Raw genomic sequence first — 22901 nt, 5'->3', positions numbered from 1 at the left:
CACGGGCGACACAGCCACTACCACAATCAGGAGGAGCTTTATTTAAATTAAACCTCGCCCAGATACACAAAAAAGACAAAGATCCCCCCTATAGCAAAAAGAGACTCTTGGGGCAAGTGCTGTTAGAAATGCCAAACACAGCACACGAGCGGGTGGGTGGCCAGCACAACGCCCGGCCGCCTTTGTCTCCCCAGAGCTGATGTTCACACACCGCACGAGGTACTCATTTAAGGCTGGGTCAACCTAGGGGAGTCCCAGAACAAGTGCAGGTGTTGGTGGCTGTGAGCGAGAATCGAACTCGGATCGCCGGGTTTGTAGCGCAGCGCGTTAACCAATGCGCTACCGTTCCTCACGACCACCACCACACCCACCACCACCACACTCACTACGAATCACCACCACGCTCACCAGAAACTCACCCAGACCCTCCACCAACATTCACCCAGCACTCTCAACCCTGCTTATAATTCACTCTCCAGCCTCACCATTCACTCAGGGGAAGGGGCGGAGTGAGGGGAAGGGGGCGGAGTGAGGGGAAGGGGGCAGAGTGAGGGGAAGGGGGCGGGGGGAGGGTAGTGAGGGGAAGGGGGCGGGGGGAGGGTAGTGAGGGGAGGTGGGCGGAGTGAGGGGAAGGGGGCGAAGTGAAGGAAAGGGGGCAGGGGGCGGAGTGAGGGGAAGGGGGCGGAGTGAGGGGAAGGGGGCAGGGGGCAGAGTGAGGGGAAGGGGGCGGGGGGAGGGTAGTGAGGGGAAGGGGGCGGGGGGAGGGTAGTGAGGGGAAGGGGGCGGGGGGAGGGTAGTGAGGGGAAGGGGGCGGGGGGAGGGTAGTGAGGGAAAGGGGGCGGGGGGAGGGTAGTGAGGGGAAGGGGGCGGAGTGAGGGGAAGGGGGCGGGGGGAGGGTAGTGAGGGGAAGGGGGCGGGGGGAGGGTAGTGAGGGGAAGGGGGCGGGGGGAGGGTAGTGAGGGGAAGGGGGCGGGGGGAGAGTAGTGAGTGGTCGCCCCCTCCCCACTCTCTTCCCCCCCCCACTCTCTCTTCCCCCCCCACTCTCCCCCCCCCTCTTCCTCCATCTCTGCCATCACCCCCGCCGGATGAACTTGATGTACCACATGGCAGCAGTCGCAGCACTCAGAGAGTACCTGCACACACACACAAGACAAAGGTCCCCCGTGTAACCTTTAACAGACTGTTGGGCCAAGTGCTGTTAGTGAGCACCTATTGAGGCCGGCAACGGCGCATGGGTGGGTGAGCAGCACCACGCCCGGCCGCCTTTGTCTCCCCAATGCGGATGTGTACACGCCACATCAGGTACCCGTGTAAGGCTGAGTAGACCTAGGGAAGGCCCAGGACTGGATCCGATATTCACCGTCACTGTTTTCGGCTGTGAGCGGAAATCAAACTCGGGTCGCCGGGTTCACAGCGCAGAGCGCTAACCGCTGAACTAGCACTTCCAATGCACATGCGTTGTACACACGTATACACACGTGTAATATACACGTGTGTATATGAGTTTGTGTGTGTACCGTGTATACGCACACACACTCAAAAACTCACACGAACCTTGGCACACACACGCGCACTCTCACTGCATGCACACGCACCCGTTGTTGGCGAGCGTGTGGTGAGCGTGTGGTGTGAGCGTGAGTGTGTGGTGAGCGTGTGGCGAGCGCGTGGTGAGTGTGTGGCGATATACCAGGTGTGTGTGTGGTGTGTGTGTGGCGAGCGTGTGGTGAGTGCGTGGTGAGCGTGTAGTGAGTGTGTGGTGAGTATGTGTGTGTGGTGAGTGTGTGGCGAGCGTGTGGCGAGCGTGTGGTGAGTGCATGGTGAGCGTGTGGCGAGATACCAGGTGAGCGTGTGTGTGTGGTGAGTGCATGGAGAGCGTGTGGCGAGTGCATGGTGAGTGTGGCGAGATACCAGGTGAGCGTGTGTGTGTGGTGAGTGCGTGGTGTGTGTGTGGTGAGCATGTGGTGAGTGCGTGGTGAGCGTGTGGTGAGTGTGTGGCGAGATACCAGGTGAGCAGGTACTGCATGTGCTCGTTCCTCAGCACCACCTGCGTCTGCCCTCCGATGGGTCCCCCGCGTACCGTGCTACCTGCAACACACACGCTCACCAATCACTCACCGCCACTCACCCCACACACGCTCACCAATCACTCACCGCCACTCACCCCACACACACGCTCACCAATCACTCACCGCCACTCACCCCACACACACGCTCACCAATCACCCCACACTCACGCTCACCAATCACTCACCGCCACTCACCCCACACTCGCTCGCCACCATCGCCCACTTTCACCGGAGACTCGCAGAGCGGATCGGTGACCGGCAGAGAAACTGGTCGAGTGACTGACAGAGCGAGTGAGCGACTGACAGAGTTGGAGAGTGACTGAGATTGGGTGAGTGACTGGCAGAGCGAGTGGTGGTGTGAGTGAGTGACTGGTCGAGTGACTGACAGAGCGAGTGAGCGACTGACAGAGTTGGAGAGTGACTGAGAGTGGGTGAGTGACTGGCAGAGCGAGTGGTGGTGTGAGTGAGTGACTAGTCGAGTGACAGAGCGAGTGAGTGACTGAAAGAGTTGGAGAGTGACTGCGAGTGGGTGAGTGACTGGCAGAGCGAGTGGTGGTGTGAGTGACTGGTCGAGTGACTGACAGCGAGTGAGCGACTGACAGAGTTGGAGAGTGACTGAGAGTGGGTGAGTGACTGGCAGAGCGAGTGGTGGTGTGAGTGAGTGAGTGACAGAGCGAGTGAGCGACTGACAGAGTTGGAGAGTGACAGAGTGGGTGAGTGTCTGGCAGACCGAGTGGTAGTGTGAGTGAGTAACTGGTAGAACGAATGATTGGACGATTGGGTGACACAGCGAGTGACTAGAGGAGAGAACGGACAGGCGAGCGGGCGGGCGAGCGGGTGGGTGAGCGGGCGAGCGCACTCACTGGCGTCGGCGTCGATTAGCACCGGCTGGACGCCCGTGGTGCGCGCCATGGCGCCCACGTCACGGTGGTACCAGCGGTTGTGCCCGGGGTCGTTGTCCGGCGTGAACTGACAGCGCGGCTCGTCCATCCTCACCACGCCCACCAACTCCACCTCACCCTCCACCTAGGCGGAGACAACGCCTCAACGTGCTCACCACCACCACCCTCGCCAGCTCCCCGACACGGAGACAACGCCTCGCCACTACCACCCTCGCCAGCTACCCTACACGGAGACAACGCCTCCCCACTACCACCCTCACCAGCTACCCTACACGGAGACAACGCCTCCCCACTACCACCCTCACCAGCTACCCTACACGGAGACAATGCCCCGCCACTACCACCCTCACCACTACCACCCTCATCAGCTCCACCTCACCCTACACGGAGACAACACCCAACCACCCTGACCACGGCCATTCTCACCCTCCACCTACACACACAGTACCCAAACTCTAGCCCTGGCTCTAACGCCAATGCTGACCCTGGCTCAAACCCTGACCCTGGCTCAAACCCTGACCCTGGCTCTAACTCTGACCTTGGCTCTGACCCTGGCTCCAACTCTTGACCCTCACCCCTGACGTGTGGTGCCCGACCCTGGAGTGAGCGGTGCTCACCTGCCCTTCCGGCCGTTTTGCTGGGTCCAGTTTATTCATGGGCACGAAGCCCCTGTCCACCAGGATGGTCACCCTGGAGAGACCAAAGACAAAGATCCCCCGTATAGCCTTGACAGACTGTTGGGGCAAGTGCTGTTAGCGAGCACCTATGAAGGGCGCCGCGGCACACGAGGGGGTCGGTGGCCAGCACCACGCCCGGCCGCTTTTGTCTCCCCAGTGGCGATGTTTACCACACACCGCACCAGGTACTCACCTGAGGCCGAGTCGACCTAGGGGAGGCGCGGTACCGGTTCGGATAATCGTCACTGGTGTTGGCCGTCCGTGGGAATCGAACTCAGATCGCTGGGTTCATAGCGCTGCATGCTCACCGCAACACCAGCAGCTACAAAGGCTGACGCACACTCCATAAAACTATTTTTTATTTGACCTGGGTAAAGCCCACTGAGCTGTGTAGCTCTTTTTCAGAAGCGACCTGGCCACATGACAGCTCGCCCAAGTGGCTTACCATCATCATCGTCATCATCGTGGGGACATTCTAAATGCGGAGGGGAAAAACCGGAGGACCTGGAGAAAAATCCACGCTCATCATCGAGGGAGAGAGAGAGACTCCAAATATACAGCGGCAGGCGTCAAGGTCGGGATCTAATCCACGACCTCCTGCGTACCAGGCGAGGTAGTCAACATCTCCGAGCCACCGTGATGATGATGAGAGACACACAGACTCCCAAATATGCAGCAGCAGGCGTTAGGGTCGGGATCGAACCCACGACCTCCTGTGCGCCAGGCGAGGTAGTTAACATCTCATAGCCACCGTGATGATGATGAGAGAGAGAGACACACAGACTCCCAAATATGCAGCAGCAGGCATCAGGGTCGGGATAGAACCCACGAACCCACGACCTCCTGCACACCAGATGAGTACACCTAGCGTGGGTGCGGTGGGGTGCGGTGGGGTGCGGTGGGGTGCGGTGGGGTGCGGTGCGGCACCCGAGGTCGGTGCAGCGCAGCGGGGTGACGACGTGGGCCCCGCTGCCGGGCCCCAACACGAGCCCCCCCGCCGTGCCGGGGCTCCTCCCGGGCTGGATGAACGATCGCGGCAGCAGGTAGAGCTCCTGGGAGTGGTCAAACTCCCCCCGCACGCGCACGCGCCGGTACTCCAGCCTGCGCAGCTCCTCCACGCTACGTGACAACAACAACAGCAGCAGCAGCAGCAGCAGCAGACTCCTTCCGCCGCTGAGTGGCGGCGACGTCACCGCGGCGCTTGCGCCAGGCCGGGTGCACTCCCGAGACCACGTGAAGCGCTCGCTGCGGGCGTGGAGGTCACACGGCAGACCCAGGTGCCGTGGGTTGATTCCAGACGGCCGGCGGACGACCCCCCCCCCCGACTGTGCCAACTCGCCGCGTTTTATCCGCCCGGCGCTCCGCTCGTTGTGAGCGTCGCTCATCCGCCCTGAACACCACTCACTGCCTCCAACTGCCCAGCGGCGTCCTTCACGGGCCTCCTCCTCCTCCTCCTCCACAGAGGTCGATCTTGGCACCGCTGGTATCGGTCATCGGCAAGTCCACTCAGCGCCATAGCTTCCTGTACCACATCAGCCCATCTCTTCTCCAGCCCGTGCCGCGCCCGTTTAGCTCCCTCTATCCGGTCAAACAGAAGCTGCCTGGGCACGCGGTGGCTGGACATGCAGGTTACGCGACAAAGCCAACGCATACACGAGTCTTCACACAAAGACAAAGATCCCCCGTGTAGCCTGTAACAGGCTGTTGGGGCAAGTGCTGTTAGCGAGTGCCGATGAAGGCCGGGTGGGTGGCCAACACCACGTCCGGCCGCCTTTGTCTCCCCAGTGGCAATGTTTACAAATCGCACTAAGTACTCTTTGAGGCCGAGTCGACCTAGGGGAGGCCCAGGAGCGGTTCAGATAATCGTCACCGGTGTTGCCCGTGTGTAGCGGTTAGCGTAGCGCTAACCGCTACACACACACACAGACACGCGCTGTACACGCACAGACACGCGCTGTACACACACAGACACGCGCTGTACACGCGCTGTACACGCACAGACGCGCTGTACACGCGCTGTACACGCACAGACACGCGCTGTACACGCGCTGTACACACACAGACACGCGCTGTACACGCGTTGTACACACACAGACGCGCTGTACACACACAGACACGCGCTGTACACGCGCTGTACACACAGACACGCGCTGTACACGCGCTGTACACACACAGACACGCGCTGTACACACACAGACACGCGCTGTACACGCACAGACACGCGCTGTACACACAGACACACACAGACACGCGCTGTACACACACAGACACGCGCTGTACACGCACAGACACACACAGACACGCGCTGTACACACACAGACACGCGCTGTACACGCGCTGTACACACAGACACGCGCTGTACACGCACAGACACGCGCTGTACACACACAGACACACACAGACACGCGCTGTACACACACAGACACGCGCTGTACACGTGCTGTACACGCGTTGTACACACAGACACGCGCTGTACACGCACAGACACGCGCTGTACACACACAGACACGCGCTGTACACGTGCTGTACACGCGTTGTACACACAGACACGCGCTGTACACGCACAGACACGCGGGGCCTACTCGAGCGGCAGGGCCACGGGGTCGGTCCGCGTCCGTGCCTCCAGGTCGGCGATGAGGCTCAGCTTCCACTTCCGCCGCTGGACCTGCAGTTGTCACACGGCGAGGAGGTGGTCACCCTCTTTGGTTTTATTCGGTAAAGTCACGTAGATAAAACCAAACAAAATAAAATAAAACAATTAAATCACGACCTTTCGGAGGCAACACAAGCTTCCGTCTTCAGGTGGAATAGTCACAGAAGAAGAATATCTGTGTCAAGTGCACAGCTCTGAGACGATCGTGTTTATATCTAGGTTAGGGGGGGGGAGGAGCCAGAAAGTGGGTGGGTGGGACGACTGAGTTAAGCCGTTTTTTGAAAAGATTTGCGGTGGTCACCGTGACGACAAGGTAACCACGGTGATGAGGTGGAGCCCGCGATGACGGGGTGACGATACAGGTGGCGGCCGTAACCGCGGCGACGGGATGGGGAGACCGTGACGACGGGGTGGCGCCAATGACGAGGTGGCCATAATGATGAGGTGACGGTGGTGACCGGGGTGACGAGGTGGAGCTCGTGAGAGCGACGCGGGTGGGTGGGTGGGGGCTGTGCAGATCACGATGAGGTGTGATCCGGGGTGACGAGGTGACGGCGACGAGGTGCACACCCCCCCCACCTGCCACGTGCCCAGGGCGAACGCGGCCGTGGGGATGAGCAGCAGCAGCCACTTGAGGCCAAGCTCCCCCTCCTTGGCGAGGGGGGGCGCCACACCCCCTACACGTGGAGGGGAGGGGGGCGGGAGGTGAGGGGGACGGGGGGCAAAGGGAGGGGGGCGGGGGGAGGGGGGCGAGGGGAGGAGGGCGAGGGGGCGGGGTCGAGGGCGAGATGTTAACTGCAACTGTTTGAAGCTTTCGTGACTGCAGGAATCCATACTTTTGGTTCTACGTGACTTTACCCGAAAGAAACGGAGAGTATGCAGCTGTTTGCCTTACACAGAGGAACTGCATGCTGGCTGACTCATTACTCATCCGTTATGCAGGGTGCTTCAAGAAATGTTTTTTACACTTCTGAGAATTTGCAACAACACCACTAGAAGCTTGCTGCCGCCTCCGGGCTCTGCAGACCACCTGGAGAAGATCCCGTTGACATCGATGGCGAACAATACATTTGTTATCATCTTACAGTGCATGATTATCACCCGTTCGTTTTCCCATTAAAAAACGATAGTCCTATGTAAGTGTTAACATTTTATTGAAGCACACTGTATCATTACAATAACAGCCCCTCTCCTCCTGCCTCTGATGGGTTCACAGTGATGAGGTGGATGGCTTCACTGTTCGGCAAATCGCCCAGCGATGCTGGATGATGTAATTACGATGCTGGATGATGTCATTACGATGCTGGGTGATGTAATTACGATGCTGGATGATGTCATTACGATGCTGGATGATGTAATTACGATGCTGGATGATGTAATTACGATGCTGGATGATGTCATTACGATGCTGGATGATGTAATTACGATGCTGGATGATGTAATTACGATGCTGGATGATGTCATTACGATGCTGGATGATGTCATTACGATGCTGGATGATGTCATTACGATGCTGGATGATGTAATTACGATGCTGGATGATGTAATTACGATGCTGGATGATGTAATTACGATGCTGGATGATGTAATTACGATGCTGGATGATGTAATTACGATGCTGGATGATGTAATTACGATGCTGGATGATGTAATTACGATGCTGGATGATGTAATTACGATGCTGGATGATGTCATTACGATGCTGGATGATGTCATTACGATGCTGGATGATGTAATTACGATGCTGGATGATGTCATTACGATGCTGGATGATGTCATTACGATGCTGGATGATGTAATTACGATGCTGGATGATGCAATTACGATGCTGGATGATGCAATTACGATGCTGGATGATGTCATTACGATGCTGGATGATGTCATTACGATGCTGGATGATGTAATTACGATGCTGGATGATGTAATTACGTTGCTGGATGATGTAATTACGATGCTGGATGATGTAATTACGATGCTGGATGATGTAATTACGATGCTGGATGATGCAATTACGATGCTGGATGATGCAATTACGATGCTGGATGATGTCATTACGATGCTGGATGATGTCATTACGATGCTGGATGATGTAATTACGATGCTGGATGATGTAATTACGTTGCTGGATGATGTAATTACGATGCTGGATGATGTAATTACGATGCTGGATGATGTAATTACGATGCTGGATGATGTCATTACGATGCTGGATGATGTAATTACGATGCTGGATGATGTAATTACGATGCTGGATGATGTAATTACGATGCTGGATGATGTCATTACGATGCTGGATGATGTAATTACGATGCTGGATGATGTAATTACGATGCTGGATGATGTAATTACGATGCTGGATTATGTAATTACGATGCTGGATGATGTAATTACGATGCTGGATGATGTCATTACGATGCTGGATGATGTCATTACGATGCTGGATGATGTAATTGCGATGCTGGATGATGTCATTACGATGCTGGATGATGTAATTACGAGCGAAACGTCGCAGTGCTCAAATTGTCAATGTTGTGGAGTTACTCTCCAACACACCGGTGGGTTGAAGTAGTAATTAACTTTTGATTTAAAGCTTTTGTGACTGCAGGGATTCATATTCTTGGTTCTTTCGGTAAAGTCACCACGTAGAAGGGAAACAATAAAATAATAATAAGAAATATATAAAACAATAAAATTCTCACGACGTTTCGACTGCAACACAAGCAATCATCGTCAGGTGTGAAAACCTTCTACGTGACTTTACCGAAAGAACCAAGAATATAGTAATTAACTGGCACGTTTACGTGACAAACCTTATTGGCCGTGTCAGGTTATGGAGTGTTACGACACATACATATTCTTGCTTCTTTCGGTAAAGTCACGTAGAAGGGAAATAATAAAATAATACAAATATAAAACAATAAAATTCTCACGACGTTTCGATTGCAACACAAGCAATCATCATCAGGTGTGAAAACCACAGCAAGAACATTTTTAAAAAGTGGCGTTTTTTTTCTTAACGTTAGCACCACGGACAGCGACTGGCGGTTGTTCAGACGGACGAGTCCATCTATGCTCGGAACGGAGGAGGGGGGAGATAGAAAGAGAACACTTACGCGATCTAACCCAAAAACATTTATTATGAATTGTTAGCTCCCTCGCCTGGTATACAGGAGATCGTGGGTTTCAATCCCGACCCTCACGCCTGCTGTACATTTGGAGTTTGCGTGTCTCCCTCTTTCTCTCTCTCCCAGGTGGTCGCGTGGATTTTTCATCGGGTCCTCCGGCTTTTCCCCTCCACGTTTAGAATCAACGCCGCCACGCATTTTGAGCATTCGGCTGCCGCTAGAAATGTCCACACGATGAAGACGACGACGATAAGCCACTTCGTTGAGCTATCATTAGCGATATAGGCAGGTCGCTTCTGATAAAGAGCCACGTAGCTCAGTGGGCCTTACCTGGTCAAATAAAAATAAGTTTATAGGCAATGCGCGAGAGAGACCTGGGACGCACAGCGCTACACACAAAGATCAAGGTGCCCCGTGTCGCCCACACAGGCTGTGAGGGCAAGTGCCGTTCGCGAGCAGCACCTACGAAGGCCGGAACGGCACCGATGATGGGCTGGTGTGGCCAGCGCCAGCCCCCGTGGTGATGTTCTTACAACAACAACCGCCATTCGCCACTAAGTGGCGGTGACGTCACCACGACGCTTGTGCCAGGCTACGTGCACCTTGAGGCCACGTGAAGTATCGAATGTTCATACACACGCAGCGCCAGGCACAGTAACTCATTTAAGACCGAGTCGATCTAGAGGAGGTCCAAAAGAGTTTCAGATTTTTGTTCACCATCACAGCCATTGGCCGTGAGTGGGATTCAAACTCGGGTCCTTGCCGAGGTTCGGGGCGCAGCGCGCTAACCGCTGCGCCGCCGCTCCTCGCGCACGAGTGCTCGTTAGGCGCTAGCGGTTAAAAGTTGAAAGGTCGTAGGGTTTATGGTCAGGGTTAGTGGCAGGGTCAAGCATTTGGGAAGGACGTGAGAATCAGGAGTAGGGTTAGGATACAGCCAGGCGTTGGCCATTGGTACCAATGATCGGGTTAGCGCCGACCCTTCTGACCCCCAGCGCCGCCCACGTGTCAGGGCATGGGTTAGAGTCCGGGTTGAGGCTCCGCGCTTTCCTTCACCTGCGGAGGAGCTGAGCCGGCGACATGGGACCACGTGAACCCTGGGAAGGGGGTCACATCTGTGGGGGAGTGGAGGGCCGCGTCTGTAGGCCCGGATCACCTGCACGAGAGGGGGTGGGGGGCAGAGAGAGGGGGGCATAGTGATGGGCTGCACCACGGTCATGAGATGTTAACTACCTCGCCTGGTGTACAGGAGGTCGTGGGTTCAATCCCGACCCTGACGCGTGCTGCTGTATATTTGGAGTTTGCGTGTCTCTCTCTCATCATCATCACGGTGGCTATGAGATGTTGACTACCTCACCTGGTGTGCAGGAGGTCGTGGGCTCGATCCCGACCCTGACGCATGCTGCTGTGTATTTGGAGTTTGCGTGTCTCTCTCTCTCATCATCATCATCACGGTGGCTAGGAGATGTTGACTACCTCGCCTGGTGTGCAGGAGGTCGTGGGTTTGATCCCAACCCTGACGCCTGCTGTTGTATATTTGGAGTTTGCGGTGTCTCTCTCCCCATGGTCGCGTGGATTTTTCTCCGGGTCCTCCGGTTTTTCCCTCCACATTTAAAAAAAAAGGACATGCCTCCATATTATTTAGGGTATTTGGCTGCTACAATTGTCCACGCGATAAGCCACTTCGTTGAGCTATCATTTGTGGCCAGGTCGTTTCTTGCAAAAGAGCTACGGAGCTTAGTGGACCATCCTTACCTGGTTAAATAAACAATATTTTAGTTTTATTAGGCGCTCGCAAACAGCACTTGCCCCAAGAGTATGTGAAAGGCTACACGGGGGACCTTTGCCTTGGTTGTGGTAGTGTTAACTGGCTGTGTGACAGAGCGTGGGGAGCGGTCGTGTAGCGGTTAGCGCTACGCTGCGCTAGGAACCTGGCGACCAGAGTTCAATTCCGCTCCGTGCCAACACCGGTGATGATTATTTGAACCGGTCCTGGGTCTCCCCTAGGTCGACTCGGCCTCAAATGAGTACCTGGTACGGTGTGTAAACATCGCCACTGGGGAGACAAAGGTGGACGGGCGTGGTGCTGGCCACCCACCCCCTCGTGTGTTGTGCCAGCCTCAATCGGTGCTACTCGCGAACAGCACTTTCCCCTACAGTCTGTTAAAGGCTATTTGGGGGATCTTTGTTTGCGTGTGAGTTGGGTGAGCGCGAGTGAGAGTCGGTGAGCGGTGAGCAAGAACCGGTAAGCGGTGAGCGGGTGAGCTGTGAGCGCGAGCGGGTGAGCGGTGAGCGAGAGCGGGTGAGCGGTGAGCACGAGTCGGTGAGCGGTGAGCGGGTGAGCGGGTGAGCGGTGAGCGAGAGCCGGTGAGCGAGTGCGGGTGAGCGGTGAGCGAGAGTGGGTGAGCGGTGAGCGCGAGCGGGTGAGCGGTGAGCGAGAGCGGGTGAGCGGTGAGCGAGAGCGGGTGAGCGGTGAGCGAGAGCCGGTGAGCGAGAGCGGGTGAGCGGTGAGCGAGAGCGAGTGAGCGGTGAGCGAGAGCGGGTGAGCGGTGAGCACGAGTCGGTGAGCGGTGAGCGAGAGCCGGTGAGCGAGAGCGGGTGAGCGGTGAGCGAGAGCCGGTGAGCGGGTGAGCGGGTGAGCGGTGAGCGAGAGCAGGTGAGCGCGAGTCGGTGAGCGGTGAGCGAGAGTCGGTGAGCGGTGAGCGAGAGCGGGTGAGCGGTGAGCGGGTGAGTGGTGAGCGAGAGCCGGTGAGCGGGTGAGCGGGTGAGCGCGAGTTGGTGAGGGCGAGTGGGTGAGTGGTGAGGGCGAGTGGGTGAGTGGTGAGGGCGAGTGGGTGAGTGGTGAGTGGGCGAGTTGGTGAGGGTGAGTGGTGAGGGTGAGTGGGTGAGTGGTGAGGGCGAGTGGTGAGTGGTGAGGGCGAGTGGGTGAGTGGTGAGTGGGCGAGTGGTGAGGGCGAGTGGTGAGGGTGAGTGGTGAGTGGTGAGGGTGAGTGGGTGAGTGGTGAGGGCGAGTTGGTGAGGGTGAGGGCGAGTGGGTGAGTGGTGAGTGGTGAGGGCGAGTGGGTGAGTGGTGAGTGGGTGAGTGGTGAGGGCGAGTGGTGAGGGTGAGTGGTGAGTGGTGAGGGTGAGTGGGTGAGTGGTGAGGGCGAGTTGGTGAGGGTGAGTGGTGAGGGCGAGTGGGTGAGTGGTGAGTGGTGAGGGCGAGTGGGTGAGTGGTGAGGGTGAGTGGTGAGTGGGTGAGTGGGCGAGTGGGCGAGTTGGTGAGGGCGAGTGGTGAGGGCGAGTGGGTGAGTGGTGAGGGTGAGTGGGTGAGTGGTGAGGGTGAGTGGTGAGGGCGAGTGGGTGAGTGGTGAGTGGTGAGGGCGAGTGGGTGAGTGGTGAGGGTGAGTGGGTGAGTGGGCGAGTTGGTGAGGGCGAGTGGAGAGGGCGAGTGGGTGAGTGGTGAGGGTGAGTGGGTGAGTGGTGAGGGTGAGTGGTGAGGGCGAGTTGGTGAGTGGGCGAGTTGGTGAGGGTGAGTTGGTGAGGGTGAGTGGGTGAGTGGTGAGTGGGCGAGTTGGTGAGGGTGAGTGGGCGAGTTGGTGAGTGGGCGAGTGGGTGAGTGGTGAGTGGGCGAGTTGGTGAGGGTGAGTGGTGAGGGTGAGTGGTGAGTGGGCGAGTTGGTGAGTGTCGCTGTCTCACCGTGACTCGGCAAGACTGGGACCGCCACATCAACATCAGCGTTGACATCTCTACGCAGAGACTACAGCGACAACAACAACATCCTATCAACAACAACTCATCAACAACAACAATCAACAACAACAATCAACAACAATCAACAACAACAACATCGTCAGCTCCACCACCACCACTCACCTGCAACCGCTCTGCCCGAGTCGATTATCGAACTCGCCGGAATCGATTCAGTAAAAGGAAATCGCCTTCATGGAATCGATTCGCAAGGAGACAGTTTGCGGGGTATCGATGCAGACTTGGCGATTAAAAAAATCGATTCCTTTGGTGGAACCGCGACGCGTGCGTGTGCTTCACAAGCGGTGGGAATCGGGAGTTGATGTTGGATCGATTCACTTTACCCGCTACCCCCCCCACCTTTCAAGACGATTCTACTAAATGACGCGATTAACACTCAATCGATTAGGTAATGATGTGACGACTGCAGCGGCCTCTAGCGGCTGCAGAGGTCACGGACAATCCGTGTGGGGGTCACAGGTCGTGTGGGGGTCACAGGTCGTGCGGGGGGTCACAGGTCGTGCGGGGGTCACAGGTCGTGTGGGGGGGTCACAGGTCGTGTGGGGGTCACAGGTCGTGTGGGGGTCACAGGTCGTGTGGGTCTCGCACCGTGACGTGAGTGCCGGCTAGTGAGACTGTTCTTGTGAATAATTAGACGTGGCTACTGGAGTTACAGTCCACCATTAAGTATTAACATCTTCTTTGGTTCTTTCGGTAAAGTCACCACCACGTAGAATGAGAATAAAATAATAAATTGATAGAATAAAATAACACTATAATATTCTCACGACGTTTCGGCCACAACACAAGCGGCCTTCATCAGGTGAAGGGGACGAGACTGTCTGGAGGACAGCGCTGGAGTGAAAAAGCCACGCTCAGATCGCGACCTTTAAGCCTCAACTTTCGCGATCTGAGCGTGGCTTTTTCACTCCAGCGCTGTCCTCCAGACAGTCTCGTCCCCTTCACCTGATGAAGGCCGCTTGTGTTGTGGCCGAAACGTCGTGAGAATTTTATTGTGTTATTTTATATTATTAATTTATTATTTTATTCTCATTCTTCGTGACTTTACCGAAAGAGCCAAAGAAGATGAATCCTTGCAGTCACGAAAGCTTTAAATCGAAATTTAAGTATTAACAGTTACAAACGAACGCTTGACCGTAGATTTTTCGTCTCCCCCCCCCCCCCTCCTCTTTTCCGAACATAGATGGACTCGTCCATCTGAACAAAACTGTCAAATCGCTCTCCGTGGTGCTGACGTTAAACAAAAATAAATAAACACAAAACGACACTTCTTTCAAATTTTCTTGCTGTGGTTTTCACATCTGACGACGATTGCTCGTGTTGCAGTCGAAACGTCGTGAGAATTTTATTATGTTTTATATTTTTTATTACTTTATTGTTTCCCTTCTACGTGACTTTACCGAAAGAACCAAGAATATGAATACTCTTTGGTTCTATTCGGTAAAGTCGCGTAGGTAAAAATAAAATAACAAAAAATCACGACGTTTCGGCCACAACACAAGTGGCCTTCATCAGGTGGAAGGGACCGGACTGTCCAGAGGACAGCGTTGGAGTGAAGACAGCCAAGCCCAGGTCGCGTCCTTTAAGCTGTGTGGAAGGAAACTAAGAACGCCTTGACAAAGGAATTAGAATAAAATGATGTACTGGACCGGCACGGTGAGGGGGGGGGGGGGGAGTTTACATAATGTTGGTATGAAAGGAAAGCTTTCAAATCTAGAAAAGAATATGATTCCCTGCAGTCACGAAAGCTTCAAATCAAAATTTTACAGTAGCTATTAACAGACAACCCCTTCAATGGTCACAAAGTATCATTGCTGCTACATCATAAACGAATTTATATTACAAATAGTAAAATATTTCGCGAACGTATCCAATTATCGCGGACAGTATATCGCGCGATATCGCGATAATCGTTACATCGCGATTTATCGATTCGTTACCGACGATTGCAAATCGGAATCGGTTGCTCGAAAGCCCCGGATGGTGTCGCGTCACGTGACGGGAAGTGCGGCCCCCCCCTCCCTCCGTCCACTTCCGGCGCGCACCCCACGCGGAGCAGCAATGGCGGGGGCGGAGGCGGCGCTGCAGAAGAAGCTCAAAGCGGAGCTGGAGCGTTACCAGGGCCTGCAGAAGGGTGAGGGGGGGGGCGGGGTGAGCCAGGGGGGAGCCAGGGTGAGGGAGGAGCCAGGGTGAGGGGAGGGGGAAGGGGGAGCCAGGGTGAGGGGAGGGGGAAGGGGGAGCCAGGGTGAGGGAGGGGGGAGGGGGGGAGCCAGGGTGAGGGGAAGGAGGAGCCAGGGTGAGGGGAGGGGGGAGCCAGGGGGAGGGGGGAGCCAGGGGGAGGGGGGAGCCAGGGGGAGGGGGGAGCCAGGGGGAGGGGAGGGGGGAGCCAGGGTGAGGGAGGGGGGAGGGGGGGAGCCAGGGTGAGGGGAAGGAGGAGCCAGGGTGAGGGGAGGGGGGAGCCAGGGGGAGGGGGGAGCCAGGGGGAGGGGGGAGCCAGGGGGAGGGGAGGGGGGAGCCAGGGTGAGGGAGGGGGGAGGGGGGGAGCCAGGGTGAGGGGAGGGAGGAGCCAGGGTGAGGGGAGGGGGGAGCCAGGGGGAGGGGGGAGCCAGGGTGAGGGATGGGGGAGGGGGGAGCCAGGGTGAGGGAGGGGGGAGCCAGGGTGAGGGAGGGGGGAGGGGGGAAGCCACGGAGAGGGGAGGGGGGAGCCAGGGTGAGGGGAGGGGGGAGTCAGGGTGAGGGGAGGGGGGAGCCAGGTTGACGGGAGGGGGGAGCCAGGGTGAGGGAGGGGGGAGCCAGGGTGAGGGAGGGGGGAGGGGGGAGCCAGGAGGGGGGAGCCAGGGTGAGGGAGGGGGGAGCCAGGGTGGGGGATGGAGGGGGGAGCCAGGGTGGGGGAGGGGGGAGCCAGGGTGAGGGGATAGGGGGGGGGTCTATGGGGAGGGGATAGGGGGCCAGTGGCTGTAGAAGAGAGCAGGACAAGGGGAGCAGCAGAGGGGATAAGGGGGTAGACCAGGGGATGTAGGAAGAGGGGGACTGGGAAGACCACGGGGGTCTCCTGGCGGGTGAGCTATGGATGGGGTGGCTCCGAGGGGGATCAGAACAGGGGTGGGGGGTTTGCGGTGTCAAGAGGGGTCAGAGATGCCGGGGTTCGCCCGAGGGTGACCTGGGCATCGGGGGGCACAAGGGGTAGGGGGGGGGCAGGTTGGGGTGGCAGGACGAGGGGGGTCCGAGTGGGCTCACGGGATCTCTCTCGGGCAGCGTGTCGGGGGTTTGGGCAAAGGGGGTTCGGGGTGGGGTGTGAGTCGGGGGTTTGGGGTCAGTTTCGTCTCCGCGTGTCTCGGCTGGGACCCCCAGGGCGGTTACCCCGGTAACGGGTAACGCCGCGATTCGACAAACAGGTTGAGGCCACACCTCTGTGTGAGTCTACCCCTGTGTGTGAGTTTCCCATACCTGGGCAGTGTGCTTATGACTGGCTCCAGTTTAACAGCAGAGGTCTCACTCCGAATCAGTCGAGCGGCAATATATTTTCATCGGTTGCGTAACGCTGTGTGGAAGCTACCTGGTCTGTCGCTCCGCACTAAGCTTCAGGTCTTCTCGGCCACGGTCATTCCCTCCCTTCTCTACGCTTGCGAAACGTGGACCCCCCTAATGGAACATCTTCGCCGGTTAGAAACATTTAGGCTGGCCTGCCTACGATCCATCCTGGGTTTAACCAGACTGGATTGTGTGAGGAGCTCACAAATCCTTGAAAGATCTGGGCAAGGTCCCATCGGTGAGCTCCTCCGGCAGGCAAGGCTGCGATGGCTGGGTCATGTAGCCCGCATGCCCAGCCACCGCATGCCGAAACAGCTTTTGTTCGGCCGGATTGAGGGGGCTAAGCGGGCGCGGCACGGGCTAGAGAAGAGATGGTTGATGTGGTACAGGAGGACGTGGAGCTGAGTGGACTTGCCGATGACTGGTACCAGCGATGTCAAGATCGGCCTCTGTGGAGGAGGCTCGTGAAGAACGCTACTGGGCAGTTGGAGGTAGTCGCCCTCCAACAACAACGGAGGGGGGAGGAGCGACGCTCAAAACAACGAGCGGAGCGCCGGGTGGCTAAAGCACAGCAGGTTGGCACAGTAGGGGGCACAGGTGGTGCATCAGCCAGTCATCGCAGTCAGTCGACCCGTGGCACCTGGGTCTGCCCCGTGACCTGCCAGCGGGCGTTCGACACTTCACGTGGCCTCAGGGTGCACATAGCCTGGCACAAGCGTCGTGGTGACGTCACCGCCACTTAGTGGCGAATGGCGGTTGTTGTGTGTGTGTGAGTCTACCCCTGTGTGTGTGTGAGTCTACCCCTGTGTGTGTGTGAGTCTACCCCTATGTGTGTGTGAGTCTACCCCTGTGTGTGTGTGTGAGTCTACCCCTGTGTGTGTGAGAGTCTACCCCTGTGTGTGTGTCTACCCCTGTGTGTCTACCTACCCTTGTGTGTGTGTCTACCCGTGTGTGTGTCTATCCCGTGTGTGTGAGTCTACCTCTGTGTGTCAACCCCTGTGTGAGTCTACCCCTGTGTGTCTACCCCGTTGTGTGTGTGAGAGTCTACCCCTGTGTGTGTGTGAGTCTATCCCTGTGTGTGTGAGAGTCTACCCCTGTGTGTGTGTGTGTCTACCCCTTTGTGTGTGTGTATGAGTCTACCCCCGTGTGTGTGTGAGTCTACCCCTGTGTGTGTGTGAGAGTCTACCCCTGTGTGTGTGTCTACCCCTGTGTGTACCTACCCTTGTGTGTGTGTCTATCCGTGTGTGTGAGTCTACCTCTGTGTGTCAACCCCTGTGTGAGTCTACCCCTGTGTGTCTACCCCGTTGTGTGTGTGAGAGTCTACCCCTGTGTGTGTGAGAGTCTACCCCTGTGTGTGTGTGAGAGTCTACCCCTGTGTGTGTGTGTGAGTCTACCCCTTTGTGTGTGTGTATGAGTCTACCCCCGTGTGTGTGAGTCTACCCCCGCGTGTGTGTGAGTCTACCCCTGTGTGTCAGTCTACCCCTGTGTGTGTGTGAGTCTACCCCTGTGTGTGAGTCTACCCTCGTGTGTGTGTGAGTCTACCCCCGTGTGTGTGTGTCAACCCCCGTGTGTGAGAGTCTACCCCTGGAGGAAGAGGGACCACCAGAGCAGGCCTCAGGCTTAGACAGGACCCAGGAGGAGAGCCCAGGAGAGTTCCCTCCCCTCTTGCAGGAGCTCGGGAATTTCACCTCAAGAGGGGAGGGATCCTCGGCCCCCGTGGCCCAGGAGGCAGCGGTTCCCGCGAAGTCCACCGCAGCAAAGGGATGAGTCCCATGGTACGGAAAGATTGTTCCGGAATCGGGGCCCGGTTTAACAACCCGAGTCGGCTGGACCTCCGCTCTGCGTGAACCCCACGCCCCGCACCCCCAACCCCGAGTGACCGGAGTCTGTGTCGTGTTTCTCTAGAGCTCAGTAAGTGCGTCGCTTCACGGCAGAAGCTGGAGGCGCAGCTGACGGAGAACACCATCGTGAAGGAGGTGAGTGACAGACGCACTCCTCCCCTTCACCGCCGCTGCTTCCATCACCTTTGCCGCCATCGCCAGCCTCACTTCGGATTTCTTTTTGCCAAGTACGAAAAGGATGCCACCGCAGCACAGTACTCAATTGGGGACGACGGCTCGAGTAGCCATCGTCGGTACCCCTACTGGCAGCAGAATGCCCGCTTGCAGGGCCAGGCACTGAGCCACCTCGTGCCACAACAGAGGCAGCCGCCACTGGGGGGTGCGGGTGTGCCCCCTAAATGTTTGAGGTGTACCTCGGATGATGATGATGCTGATGATGTGAAACAGGGCCCAGGATAGGTCGTCTCCCCCTGTCTCTTGCAGGAGCCTCGGGGATTTCTCCTCGAGACCTCGAAGCGAGGGAGCCTAGACGGCCTCCTCCTGGGTCGGTCGCGTGCGGGCACAGGCCTGGCGGGCGGGGTTACTAACGGAGCGATGGCATCATCCCTTAACCCCCCCCCCCCTTTCCACCTCCTCCCGCTTCCCCACGCCCCCCCCCCCCCCCCCCTTCCCGAGCAGGAGCTGGATCTGCTGGATGACTCGAACGCGGTGTTCAAGCTGATGGGGCCCGTGCTCGTCAAGCAGGACCTGACGGAGGCCAAGTCCACCGTGGGCAAGCGGCTGGAGTACATCACCGGCGAGATGTGAGAGCCGCACGCTCGCCACCCCGCTCAATCGCACGCTCGCCACCCGGCTCGCTCACTCGCTAGCCACCCAGCTTATTCACACGCTCGCCACTACTCACTCGCGCTGGGATGCAAGCGCCGCTTGCTCGCAGCTGCAGAGAGAGAGAGAGGTATTACTCACGGTGATGCTGTTCCCTGCTGATGTCCTCCCCCCCCCCCGTCGTGTGCCCCCAACCCCCTTCCTGCCCCCCCCCCTCCCCCACGCTGCAGCAAACGCTGCGAGAGCCAAATGAAGGAGCTGGAGCGGAGGAGCGACCAGGAGCGGGAGGCGCTCGCCAAGCTGCAGCAGGACTTCCAGAAGGCTCAGCTGAAGGCCGCAGCTCGCACCTGACCCCTGACCTCCACACCCCCCCCCACCCCAGACCGCCCGCCCCCACCCCCTTCACAGCCCTGTCGCACCGGGGGTCAGAGGTCGCAGGCAGCGCTCGCGTCCCGAGTGGCGAGGAATCTTAAATTGGGCGAAGCTGCGATTGGTCCACACGCGTGGGTTACGTCTCCGGAGCAAACGCCGACACATGCTGAGCAGACAGCTGCTGCTGTAGCTGCTGCTGCTGTAGCTGCTGCTGTAGCTGCTGCTGTAGCTGCTGCTAGAGCTGCTGCTGCTATAGCTGCTGCTATAGCTGCTGTTAGAGCTGCTGCTGCTAGAGCTGCTGCTAGAGCTGCTGCTGCCACTGGAGCTGCTGTAGATGGGGTAGCTGCTGCTGTAGCTGCTGCTGTAGCTGTTACTAGAGCTACAGCTGTAGCTGCTGTGGTAACTGCTGCTTTAGCAGCTTTAGCTGCTGCTGTAGCTGGAGTAGCTGCTGCTGTAGCTGGAGTAGCTGTTGCTGCCACCAGAGCTTGCGGGTCTTCTTGCTCCACCTGTGGCCGGGTGCTTCTATTTAACCGTCCCAGAAATCGCCCCGTCCCCACCCCCCCCACTCTACGTGTGTACGCAGCACGCGTGGCGGTGGCACAGTTGAGCGTGGACGTGTCCGAGCGGATAAGGGAGTAGGCGAGCGAGTGAGCGATTTGGCAAGCCGCTGAGTAGATGAGTCAGAGGGTGAGCGAGCAGGGTGGGCAGGCGTGGTGTGAGCACGTAGGAAGTGGGGGGGGGGGGTCTGCATTAAACCGAGAGATAAACTCCCATCATTGCTTCCTTTGCAACGGCAGCCTGGGTAAGTGGGTGAGCGTACGGGGGTGTGGTGAGCGTACGGGGGTGGTGAGCGTACGGGGGTGGTGAGCGTAGGGGGGTGAGCGGGTGGCTTGGGGGGGAGTGGGGATGACAACGGCGTTGCGTGCCCGCGGGTCTGCCGTGCGAGCACACTCTCTCCCGCAGCACAAGTCTTGCGTCCGTCCCGTGTACAGTACAGGTTTTTGTGTGTTTTTCCTTCTCTTGGCTCAGTAAACGCGCTCTCGAGTTGGCGTCCGCAGTGTGGCCTCGCGTCGTCTCTCGTCGTGCCGGGCCGTGCGTGCTCTGTCCGCTGCTGGCTGAAGGCCATCCCGCGCTCGCCGTTGTCCCATCTCGCTGCTGCAGGCGTCGCGTGTGTAATGACTCCGGACTCGAACTTTGGAGGTTTCTTGTATTTCACGTGACGTAGCTTTAGGACGCCGTCGTCATGGGATAATGCCGAGGTGGAGATCGTGTGACCGAGCAGACCGCGATGACGTGAAGGCGGCGACGATGTGAAGATGACGTGAAGACGGCGACGATGGCCCCGAGTCCCTCTCCACAGACCCCGAACATCCCATCTTGCCCTGGCTTTTATTCTCGTGGATTCTCCGGGGGAATTTCCCCAGCTGTCTCTTTTGGACACTCTTGGGGAATTCCCCAACCGTGACCCTCCAGACTCGCTGGCCACCTTGTCTTTGCATCCAGCTTCGCTGAAACCCTGTCTTCACCTCGAGACTCGCTGACACAGTCTTTACACATGTAAATAGCCACGCGCAACGCAGGCAAAGGTCCCTCGTGTAGCCTTGTGCAGACTGTTGTGGCAATTGCTGTTGCTAGTGAGCATCCGTTTGTACGGCATCAGTTTTTTTTCTGATTCCATTCCGTTGATGTACGTGGACGTCACTGAAATGGAACCGGTAAAAGAAAAAGTAAAATCACTTTTTTTTTTGTCGCTACCGAGGCTCCCACAGGGCCATACGGGAGGGCGTGCGGCACAGTTTGTCGCCAGCTATCATGGAGTGTGCGGTCGTGTCGCTTCGGTTCTCTGACGTGAGTAACGATGTCTTTAAAAACGACGACGCTACTACGCCTCTCTAAATAAAGTTATCGTTGAACCGCTTGCGCGTTCCGAGATTTGGCGGTGAACCGGGATAACCCACCCTGCAACTTGCAGATGTCTAGGATACCCACCCTGCAACTTGCAGTTGTCTAGGATACCCACCCTGCAACTTGTTGTCTAGGATACCCACCCTGCAACTTGTAGTTGTCTAGGATACCCACCCTGCAACTTGTAGTTGTCTAGGATACCCACCCTGCAACTTGCAGATGTCTAGGATACCCACCCTGCAACTTGCAGATGTCTAGGATACCCACCCTGCAACTTGTTGTCTAGGATACCCACCCTGCAACTTGTAGTTGTCTAGGATACCCACCCTGCAACTTGTAGTTGTCTAGGATACCCACCCTGCAACTTGTAGTTGTCTAGGATACCCACCCTGCAACTTGTAGTTGTCTAGGATACCCACCCTGCAACTTGTAGTTGTCTAGGATACCCACCCTGCAACTTGTAGTTGTCTAGGATACCCACCCTGCAACTTGTAGTTGTCTAGGATACCCACCCTGCAACTTGTAGACGTCTAGGATACTCACCCTGCAACTTGTAGTTGTCTAGGATACCCACCCTGCAACTTGTAGTTGTCTAGGATACCCACCCTGCAACTTGTAGTTGTCTAGGATACCCACCCTGCAACTTGTAGTTGTCTAGGATACCCACCCTGCAACTTGTAGTTGTCTAGGATACCCACCCTGCAACTTGTAGACGTCTAGGATACTCACCCTGCAACTTGTAGTTGTCTAGGATACCCACCCTGCAACTTGTAGTTGTCTAGGATACCCACCCTGCAACTTGTAGACGTCTAGGATACCCACCCTGCAACTTGTAGACGTCTAGGATACCCACCCTGCAACTTGTAGACGTCTAGGATACCCCACCCTGCAACTTGTAGTTGTCTAGGATACCCACCCTGCAACTTGTAGACGTCTAGGATACCCACCCTGCAACTTGTAGTTGTCTAGGATACCCACCCTGCAACTTGTAGTTGTCTAGGATACCCACCCTGCAACTTGTAGTTGTCTAGGATACCCACCCTGCAACTTGCAGATGTCTAGGATACCCACCCTGCAACTTGCAGATGTCTAGGATACCCACCCTGCAACTTGTTGTCTAGGATACCCACCCTGCAACTTGTAGTTGTCTAGGATACCCACCCTGCAACTTGTAGTTGTCTAGGATACCCACCCTGCAACTTGTAGTTGTCTAGGATACCCACCCTGCAACTTGTAGTTGTCTAGGATACCCACCCT

At 57.1% G+C, this 22901-nt stretch overlaps 2 protein-coding genes across 3 annotated transcripts; one reads left to right on the top strand and one right to left on the bottom strand.

Moving 5' to 3' along the window:
- Nucleotides 1-18: 18 nt before the first annotated feature.
- Nucleotides 19-13333, bottom strand: SURF1 (SURF1 cytochrome c oxidase assembly factor). 2 transcript variants are annotated; one of them, XM_032944245.2, is made up of 10 exons: nt 13276-13333; nt 13099-13159; nt 10477-10576; nt 6878-6975; nt 6228-6310; nt 4573-4764; nt 3586-3658; nt 2930-3092; nt 2004-2085; nt 19-1133 (listed from the first exon to the last, which is right to left on the bottom strand). In XM_032944245.2, exons 2-10 carry the CDS (start codon nt 13144-13146, stop codon nt 1073-1075), a joined length of 900 nt encoding a protein of 299 aa, XP_032800136.1. In that variant the 5' UTR covers nt 13147-13159; nt 13276-13333; the 3' UTR covers nt 19-1072. The 2 variants fall into 2 exon arrangements, with proteins under 2 accessions (XP_032800136.1, XP_032800137.1); XM_032944246.2 differs by lacking the exon at nt 13276-13333 and having other exon boundaries at nt 13099-13216.
- A 1820-nt stretch (nt 13334-15153) lies between these two features.
- PFDN6 (prefoldin subunit 6) lies at nt 15154-21657 on the top strand. Its single transcript, XM_076053200.1, has 4 exons — nt 15154-15304; nt 18607-18677; nt 19221-19345; nt 19598-21657. The coding sequence occupies exons 1-4, from the start codon at nt 15232-15234 to the stop codon at nt 19716-19718; spliced, it is 390 nt and encodes a 129-aa protein (XP_075909315.1). The 5' UTR covers nt 15154-15231; the 3' UTR covers nt 19719-21657.
- Nucleotides 21658-22901: the final 1244 nt, after the last annotated feature.

The sequence above is a fragment of the Petromyzon marinus genome, chromosome 59 (genome assembly GCF_048934315.1).
Source record: "Petromyzon marinus isolate PM22_M1 ecotype Great Lakes invasive population chromosome 59, UKy_Petmar_22M1.pri1.0, whole genome shotgun sequence".
Lineage (NCBI taxonomy): Eukaryota > Metazoa > Chordata > Hyperoartia > Petromyzontiformes > Petromyzontidae > Petromyzon > Petromyzon marinus.
Note: the sequence above shows the minus strand (reverse complement) of the source record. Positions and strands in the feature narration are given on the sequence as shown.